At 48.6% G+C, this 9773-nt stretch overlaps 1 protein-coding gene across 1 annotated transcript in view; it reads left to right on the forward strand.

Moving 5' to 3' along the window:
- GDI2 (GDP dissociation inhibitor 2) overlaps positions 1-2140 on the forward strand; it is a 28236-nt gene extending 26096 nt beyond the window's left edge. Inside the window, exons 9-11 of the mRNA XM_065400214.1 lie at positions 464-608; positions 1028-1082; positions 1170-2140. Coding sequence (XP_065256286.1) covers positions 464-608; positions 1028-1082; positions 1170-1325 — 356 coding nt within the window. The 3' untranslated portion in view covers positions 1326-2140. The remainder of the gene's footprint in view (positions 1-463; positions 609-1027; positions 1083-1169) is intronic.
- The last annotated feature ends 7633 nt before the right edge of the window (positions 2141-9773 follow it).

Consider the following 9773-nt stretch of genomic DNA (forward strand, 5'->3'; position numbering starts at 1 on the left):
TGATTGGCCTGATGAGAAGGGCCACCTCTTCTCTTATGCTGTCAGTTATTGTCTTCCTTTGCTCAAGCAGTGGAGGCAGAGGGCTGAATTCTGTTCCTAGTGCAATCAGCTGATGGGGGTTTGTGTGGCCAGAGATCTCTCTACTGGGTGTAAAAACTCCTTGAAATTACAGTGGGATTTTAGATGAAAACCCCTACACTTACGCCAAGGGCTTGAGGTCTGAATTGCATGTAAATCCTTGTCCCAACGAACTAAAACTAGATCTCAGACAAGATTCAAATGCAACAAGTTCTAGGAGGAAAAAGAGGGGAACAGCTGGGCCATGTGGATGTGCATTCACATTTCTATGTGTGCAGCTAGATGGGCGAGTCCGCTCACATCCAAAGTCACTGTCAGCATCTCCTAGCTCTTCTCAATTGGCATGTGGTGTAGATCAACTCTCATTACTTTCATGTTTTTCTAGATATCTACGTTTGCATGATCTCCTCTGCACACAATGTGGCAGCGCAAGGGAAGTACATAGCCATTGTTAGTACTACTGTGGAAACAGGCGATCCAGAGAGAGAAATCAAACCTGCCTTAGATCTCTTGGAGCCCATTGAACAGAAGTAAGCTTTCTACCTTGCATCAGCAATCTAGCAGCACATATGCATTAGTGATTACTAAACTAGCACAGTGGACTAGTTAACCATTACTTGCCATACAAAGACAAATCTGGGTGTCTTCTGGTTGTATTCTGACCTTGAGAGGTCATGGGGCAGATGAGGGAGGCTGGAAGGCCAATGGCAGATACATCCACTCCTACTGGAATATTCACTCAGCCTACTCCCTCACACCCAAGACAACTGCTCCAATGCTCTATCCTAGCACCAAAAACCTCCTCATGTGCACTTCTTGCTCTAGGGCTTTGGCATTTGATCATATTACAAGTTACCTGGCTCCTGTATTGGTTCACCTTTCGTTGAGGTGCTGGGATTCGAGAGGTTGGGTAACATTTAAGCATTCTGAAATATGTCTTCTCTCATAGGTTTGTTAGCATCAGTGATCTGTTTGCACCTACTGACTTGGGAACCGAAAGCCAGGTTAGTATGAAATGGCAAACAATCCAATTGGTGTGTCTATGTAAGGGGAGAATCTCCAGACACTAAGCCTGAAAACTTATTTTCCAGATCTTTATTTCTCGCACCTATGATGCTACCACTCACTTTGAGACGACGTGTGATGACATCAAAGATATTTATAAGAGGATGATGGGATCAGAGTTCGACTTTGAAGAGATGAAACGCAAGAAAAACGATATCTATGGGGAGCAGGAGCAGCAGTAATGAGCTAATGTCTAATTAGGAGAAATTAAATCGGCTAATATGAATATAAGGAACTTTAATGAACACTGTATGAAACTCAATATTGTAAGGCCTGCTTTTGTAATCACATCTCTAAGAGACTGAAGAGTACTGCACTGGTAAATGCTCCCCTTTTGGATATCATGTGTTAATTTCATTCTAGTAGGGCTGCTGTCCAGAATCTGGCTAATTACTGACACATTGAACTGTTCACTAACCTTATAAGCAAAAAGCAGACTACTGAACTTTTTTTTGCAGACCTAGACTTTGGTGCAAACTGAAATAACTCATTGATACGTTACCTTTGTATTTTTAATCATTTGTAAACCATTCCCCAATTATGTGATTCTGGTGGATCAGTGAACTTGACAGATGTCATTCAGACCTGATACCAAGAAAACTCTAAACGGAGCACTCCATTATTGTGGACAGCATCCCTAAAGTCTTTCCCATCAATCTTAACTTTGTGGCAAGTTGTATTATGGACAAAGCCCACATCTATTGTAGCAGCAAATGTTGGCATAGTTTTAGGCACAGAACCTAACCCACCCTTAAGCGTCTAAAACTGTTTACATCAGTTGGGACAACTGTGCCTAAGGTTCCTTTGTGTGTCAATCTAATAAAATTGAGAGAACAAATTACAAAGCAGGCATGATGTGAAAGTATTTTCTGTACCCCATGTGGCTTTTTGGATGGACCAAACTGCACTGCAGTATTGATATGACAGAGCCTCTGCTTCTGATGTCTCTTGAAAAGGCTCAAATGATTTCTGTACTGCAAAGTAAAGCCAAATTCTGGAAACCAGTCCTCTGCTCTGGTCTGATTCACTCCACTTTGTACAGATAGCGTCTGCTTGAAATCTTAAAAGATGCCTGCCTGCCAGAGAGGGACGCTTCTATGGCTTGGAATTCAACCATTCAAATACAAGGAAAAACAATGGACTTCAACATCCTTGGCTTGACTTTCAAAGCTGCTGTGCACTTCCTTTCAGAGCAGCTGATGACCATGTAAGCTGTAAGCCCATCTCATGGACATTCAATCTGTCCCTATTAACCAGCAGTAGGGGAGTAGAGCAGATGAATCACTATACATGGAGGGCACTGTAGCACCTGGGCTAAACACTTCAGCCCTTACTTGGCCCTATCCTCACTCTCTAACTAAGCGGGAAGTTTGACAGCTTGGTGTTTCAAGCTGGTGTGCAGCCAGATTCCTAGACTCTCTATCCAGTCTCACCGGGGCTGCCTACTTTCATTTGCCCCTCGAGTACCACTGTTGCAGTTGAAAACGGCACAGCATCACCTTGGTTCTGGACTGCAAACTCCTGTCTAACTTGATGCCCATTAACAAGCCTAGCTTTGGCTGTTTTAAAGATTCCCGGGTCTCTCCTTTCGATGGGGGTACTTCAAACTTTAGCCAGATCTTAGTACTTCTCATTTCAGCGTTCACACAAAGTAATCGTGCATTTACCAGAACAAGCTTTGCAGGGTACAGCACAACGTGTTGGACTAAAGCTATACGGCTACTCAGACCTCGATGGGAGGTAGTAAAGCAATTGCTGACCTAGGTTTGGTAACGGGCCGCTGAACCAGAACGCTCAGTGGATGTGTAGGTTAGGAAGTGATAGGAGGCTGTCACTGATGTAACAGATTTCTGTTACCAGTCTGCCTGAGGCGGCAGGTGATCAGGCTGAAGCCACAGGGTTTTTTTTAGGGGAGGAGATGATGAAACACACCAAGTGACTGAGTTTTATTATTTTATTAATAAAGCTTTAAAATAACAATGGAGGGTGATGGGAGCTCGCCACATCACTCAGAGGAAGGAAAAAAGTGTTAGTGCCCCAAGCCCTAACTTCCTTTCATACTCACACACGCACTCTACCCACAGCTGGCCAAGCCTGGGTGTAATGTAAGAAGAAGAGGGGATAGGGTGGATGGGAGTTGTGTCCTGGGCCCAGGTCCTCCGGGGTCCGCTGTAATCTCCGACTTGCTATGGCTCTCGGGAGGGTTTTTAAGTGCTGGGTTCTTTTGGGGGTGTTTTTGTTTAGGGCCCTCTGTTCCTGGTGCTCTTTGTACCAGTCCAAACTGGCTTTCTGTGACCTTCTTAGCTTTCCCCAAGACACACCAGCTCCAGGGACGCACAGCTCTGCTTCGCGCCCCCCCCCCCCTTGTCTCCTTCTTTCCCCTTTTGACCTCTTGCTACCTGTAAAGGAATCTTCCATTCCACATTCACACCTTTGACCTTCCCTTCCCTCCCCCCAAAGTGCCTTGCAATGCTTACACCCACGATAGCACCATACAATGCTAATGTGCCTTTCCATAGGACCCCCTGAGGGAGGGAGTCCTTGGGCCTGTGACACTGAGACAGTGGTGCTGGCTATCAGCCCTAAAGGTGAGCCAAAATGCTTGTGGAGGCAACACGTGGCATTAGTGACTGGCCAACTGCACAACAGAGCCAGAAGTGCAAAGACCCCCTACTGCTGCACGCTAAATTGGAACAAAATTCCGAGTTTCACCAGTACCTCTCAAATGCCTCACAGTGCTTTTGGAAAAAGGCAGAAATGATGGTTTCTGACATAGCACCACAATAAAACTAATGTGCTTGGTTGTAAACCAAGGGACCAAGCTGTCCGTTCCATTCCCAATCCGTTTCTAGGTATTCCAGTAATGTGCTAACAGTGGGCGTTCCTCCAGTGATGTGGTGGAGGTGAACGAGGAATAGTGACTTGCCGTGCTCTTTGAAGATGGGGCTTCTCTGAAGATCTGTGCATGGTTGGAAGCCTCTAGCACCTAATAGGTAGGTAGTAACAGTTGTGCTTGGTAGAGCAAGAGCCATTTCCAGATGTTAGATGCACTTGTGCGAGTGTACTTGAACTAATGCACCTTGAGAACTTGCATGAGTGGTTAGTTCTTACTATCACATCGCAGCCACTAACTGAGGGGAGAGATTGATCTCCAACTAGTCTATTTTTACTCTCAATAGACTAATTTCTTTTTGGATGCTGTCAGAGCTGGCCACACTTTTCACCTTTCAGCAGCCAGAGTCTCATCTCTTGTCTGATTCAACTGCTTTTGGAGCCCGGGAGGAGTAAATCTTGCCTTTCCCTACATTTGGCCACCTATGCATCTGCAGAGGAGTGTGTAAAGGTAAGTTAACGGACCTAATTTGTTTTCCACTGAAAGCTCAGGATATAGGTGGTGGACAAGGAATGTTACTGTAGTAAAAACAGTGCGTTTCCTGTGCTGTTGCTAGCCGTCCATTTAGTTTGCAGCTTCAAACAGTGAACTGGAGTCTGGCCATTCTGTGCTCCAGAATTTGTTTTTAGAGTTGTTAGAACCCTGAACTCTCCCATCGCTGCCAAGAAACGTTTTTTCCCTCATGGTTCTCAGCTAGTGGTTTTGGCATGAAACCTTTTTCGTAAGTGCTGTCTGGCTGCAGCCTCAACTCCTGTTTGGAGGTATTAAGTGAAGAGGCTTATTTCTTAAGCTATGTCTGGTTAGTGCTCTCCTCTCTTCTCCCCACAACTGGGGAAGGAGTAGGGGATGTCCCTGGAAGCCTACATCAATAGTATCGGAGTATAGTGTTTGCTTTGTGGGGAGTGTCGTCTTCTCCCTGCTCTGCAACACCCTGAGGAGCATCTTCCTCAGGAAATCCTTCATCTTTTAAGGTATGATGGGGGGGGGAGAGGGGTGCCCACCTGGACTACTATTACTTGAAAGATGTAGGCTTAGGATTCCATCTCAGCTTGGTCTCCCTTGCTTCTAGCACCCTTTTAATCATGGAATGTGAGAGATTCATGGACTTCTGCAGACTATTTGAGCCATCCAAAACCACAGCCAGGCGGGGCACAGCAGCACCCTGCCATGACAAAGGACTAGAAGAGTGAACTTTCATTGAAGACACTAAATACACCAGGAAGGGTAGGATCACTCCATTGCCCAGTGCAGGGGAAAAGTCAGGTCTTTCCTAGAACTATTGTCTAACTCTATGCACTGTTATTTCAGTACAAGCCCACTGAGGGATTGGGTGGTGGTAGAATCTTTAACCAACCACCAGCCCTGGTTTTTAGCTTGTGGCAACCAGTAATGCCCTACTGCTCTGTTGTCCCCTCAGCAGCCCATTGAAACACAGGCTCTGACTACATGCCATTAATATCCCATAGGAAGAGAAGGTTACTCCCCTGTACAGTAACAGGTTCTTCAAGATGTAGTTCTCTCCTCCTCCACCCCCCCCCCTCCACATGCATGCACCACTCTACATGCAGTAGTACCCCCTGCACCTGGGATTGGAGATCTTTGGTAGCAGTGCCTGTTGGACTGCACATGTGGTCCACCCCGCTTGTGCTGTGCGTGGCATCTATCTATCAGAGGGAGAGCGCGCTAGCTGTGTGGGCCTGTTTTTGTAGGCTCAAGCTCCCTCTGGACAGGGCCGGCTCCAGCGTTTTTGCCGCCCCAAGCGGCGGGGGGAAAACGTGATCGGCACTTCTACCGCCGCTGCTTCATTCTTCGGCGGCAATTTGGCAGGTCCTTCCCTCCGAGGGGGACTGAGGGACCCACCGCCGAAGAGCTGGACGTGCCGCCCCTCTCCGTTGGCCGCCCCAAGCACCTGCTTGCTGCACTGGTGCCTGGAGCCAACGCTGCCTCTGGAGGAAGTGAAAGAGCAACAGCCCAAGCTGCTTGGTAACCTGCCTATCTCTACGTCAGCAAAGAGAACCTTCCCTATCAATCAGGCCCTTCTGGACCTGGCCAAGGTTCTTTGGCACACCGCAGCGTTGATTCTGCGAGCCGGCAGATAAGAAACATCACAGCCCCGCTAAAGACGTGGAATTTCTCTTTTCCCACCCAACTCCCTGTTTGTCAATGCAGTTCACCAGAATGATTTGTATGGGGGGGCGAGGGGAAGCTATACTCATTTACAGGGAAGAAAGTTTGAGTGCTTTGGTAAAGTCCTAAACCAACAGCAATGCACGAGACTTTGAATTGTCTTGTTTTATTAGTCAAACATCATACAAAGTCATCCTGTACACGACAGCTTTATTTTTTGTCTGCTTTATTTTAAAAAATGATTAGTTACAAAACACTTCCTCCCAGTAGATACCTTAAGTATCTTACAAATGTTGTTTGAGTGCTGAAGTTTCCTTTCAAAATCTATTAGTTTTTTAGAATACCATAAATATGCTTTTTGTTCCAGAATCCTGACATTCTGCTATTTACAAGAGTTCCATCTAGTGGAAAACAGAAGTCCCACAAGTCAAATGGTACCATTAGAAAACCAGTGAGAACTTAATGTAGTGTTGATTGACCAGTCGCAGACTTAGTGATCTGGAGAAGTAATCTTGAACACACTGAAAATGTACAAAAATCCTGCTGCTCATATACCACATGCATGTTGTGTATCTTATGTACATAAACACGCATTTATAAAAAGCACTTGCTAAAATGGACTAACATCTCTAAGCTTCAAGTAAACTGTTCTTCCCCTACTGTTTCCATATGCAGCTGTACTAACTTCAGAAAACAAATAATTTAAAATACTGTATACATTAAAATAGCTTTCTTCCTATGCAGCTGGACTGGGGTGCATCTGCTCCTCTATTGATACTCATTGGCTACCCTTAAATAACTAACATCCTACTAAAAAAGGGAAAACTACTACCTCTGCCTTCTGCGCCGAGAGCTTTAGTCTGTAACAGCAGCACCCCAGCAAGTTACCTTTATCTAAACTATTTTCACAAAAGCTTCATTCTTTGTCACTGGAACCACCTGTGCTGTCCTTGAATTTCATCACCTGCAACACATGAAGTTTCACAAATGGTTTTTAGTAGCTGTTTCCATGGCACGGGCTACCCGCTCTATGCTGTGTGACCGGCAGGATGTTCTATACGTTCACGTGGGCTAGCCACACTGTCAAAGCGGAAGAACATCCAGGCATCTGGTCAAATGACTGAAACTACCAGCTGGTGCTACCTCCAGTAGAGTCTCACTATGGGAAAACATTTTCAGGCAGTCTGCTCAATTCTCCCTGCCCAGGGCTCCCCCGTTGCCCACAAAGGGCTCTGACCCCACATCCCTTTTCCCCCTTGTGAGCGCAGGAGAAAGGGGGGTGCAGCTTGTCTCTGCTTGGCCACAGTAGTGGAGGCTTCATCACCCCCCCTCTCTTTCCACTGCTCAGTGTAGGGGAGGGTGAGCGGGATTCCAGGTCTCCATTCAGGGCAGCACAGCCCCCCTCACTCAATTCCTGCCACCCTGACCATCACAGCCAGCAAAACGAGCCCTCAGCTCAGCAGAGGCTGCTGCCTGCTGGCAAGGGAGAGGCTGTTCCTATTCCACACCTGCTGTCCCAGCCGAGTTCGAGGGGAGCATGCTGCGGACCCCCCACTGTATAATTACCATGACAACCCTTCATCCCTGGAAAGTCTGTGCCAGCAGTTCTCAACCCACAGGCTGCATGTGGCCCAAATAGCATGCAGCTATGGCCCAGCTGTGCGCTAAAAAAAATTCAAAATTTGCCGCTCTAGTCTGCTAGGGGGCAGGGCAGGCTCAGGGAGGGCTCCTGCCAGCAGGGGGCTGGCGAGTGGGTCTCTGGGCTGTGAGGGAGTGGAGGACGCTGGGAACCAGAGGTTTGCGGGGTGCCAGCTTTTAGATGGGGCTCTGCACCTAGGGACTCGGCTGCTGGCCCGCCTCTGGCGCGGCGCTCCACTCCTGGCCCGGCGCAGGAGTCCCAGCTGCCCGGCCCTGTGTGGCGGGATCCCGGGGTCAGGCTGCCCGGCCCCACGCCACGGGGTCCTGGTCCGGCTGCCCGCTGCCTGGCCCTGCTCTGCGAGGTCCTGGTCCGGCTCCCCACGGTGGGGTCTCAGGTTCCAGCTGCCTCTCAGGGCTCCCCTTCTGGTCCCCTCTGTGGAGAGTTCTCTGGGGGGCAGGCGCTGGGCATAGGGAACAGTAGGAGGTTGGGGGGGGGGGAAGGGCTGTGGTTCTCAACCTGTGTTCCACAGTGATAAACAGGTTGAGAACCACTGGTCTGTGCACTAACAACCTGCATGTTAACACAAGGTGCGCGCTAAGGGCTTATCTACGCTGCAGTGTTAGCGTGAGTTGTTACCCCAATCTGCCTCCTGTCCACGCCAATCTCTAGCTCCTGGGAAATGGTGCTTTGTACATGAGCTAGTTGGTCTGTCCGGGAGGAGTGGGCCTTGGTTTAACGCTCGACTAGCCAGCAGGGACTCAGCTGACGCAGTCACTCTGCAGCTTCAGCGGCTTGCAGCGTGAGCACGCTCAGCAGAGCTACGCTAGCTCCAGGAGTTCATTTGCTAGCACAGCAGTGAAGCTAAGCCCTGCGGTGTTACATGCGCACCAAAATAATCAGAGAGTTCAAGCTAACAAGTGCCTGACTTGTGGTTGCATAGTCTTACAGAGTTCTTTCATCAAGACCCCCTGCTGACCCCGGTTTTTAAACTGGGGGAGGAGTGGGGAGCAATCAGGAGGACAGTGGCAGCAAGACAATTAGGCAGGGAACGCCCTGGTGGCAGGGAGCTGGAGAGGTGGCGAGGGGAGGAAGAGATGCAGGGGCAGGAGAGCAGTGGGGTGCAGAAGAGGTGGGAGGCCAGGCGGCTTGCGTGGCAAAGTGTTGCAGAACAAGGGGCGCAGACTGGGATTCTCAGGAAGAAGACAAGAGCCTAGCGGAAGGGTTTGCTGATACAACTCCGCTGTACCCGTTTTATTTGTGCGCAGTCCAAGAGTCAGCACTGCCCTTCGACAGGCTCAACTCTCTGACCGAGGGAAGCACAGATACTCCGCTGACCACTGGAAACATGCAGGCTGGGTATGAGGGGCGCTGCCTTGACCTCAAAGCTTTAAAAAACTGCACTGGAGTCAACAGTGAGCACATGACAAGGCAGGTAAGCGAGCATGTTCCCTTCCGGAGCCCTAGGATTCCTTTATTTGCGTTCTGGACCCTGCAGCTGTTCCCTTTTTCAGCTGCTGGAAAGCAGCTACCACTGGAGCAATCCCTGGCTTGGCTGTGGCTCCCTAGCCCTTGATGCAAAGCACTAGTGCAAAAGACAGCAGCACTCAGGAGTCCCAGCTCCTGGGTCTTGGACACAACACATAAAGGGTTTAGCTACAAAGGTAACTCCCTCTCCCTCTCCCAAAGCACCAGATGGAGCCATTGAGTAGTCAAGCTCCTGCAGTGACTGGGAGGAAAAGAACAAGACAATGACAAGCTATAATGCCATATCGCCCCCTTGTGGAACAGGCTAGATCTGCCTCATCTGAGTAATTCTAAACTCCAGGACTCCACTCTCTCCCCACAGAGCACTGATCAATTCCCTCTATTATTGAGAAGTCTGTTACTAGATTTGCTGCTTCTGCAATTCCCAGCATGGGCATTAGCGCACTTTCTGATAGAGGGATTCACATTGTAAGCACTCATTTGCTC

Source organism: Emys orbicularis, chromosome 1 (genome assembly GCF_028017835.1).
Source record: "Emys orbicularis isolate rEmyOrb1 chromosome 1, rEmyOrb1.hap1, whole genome shotgun sequence".
In the NCBI taxonomy this organism is placed as follows: domain Eukaryota; kingdom Metazoa; phylum Chordata; order Testudines; family Emydidae; genus Emys; species Emys orbicularis.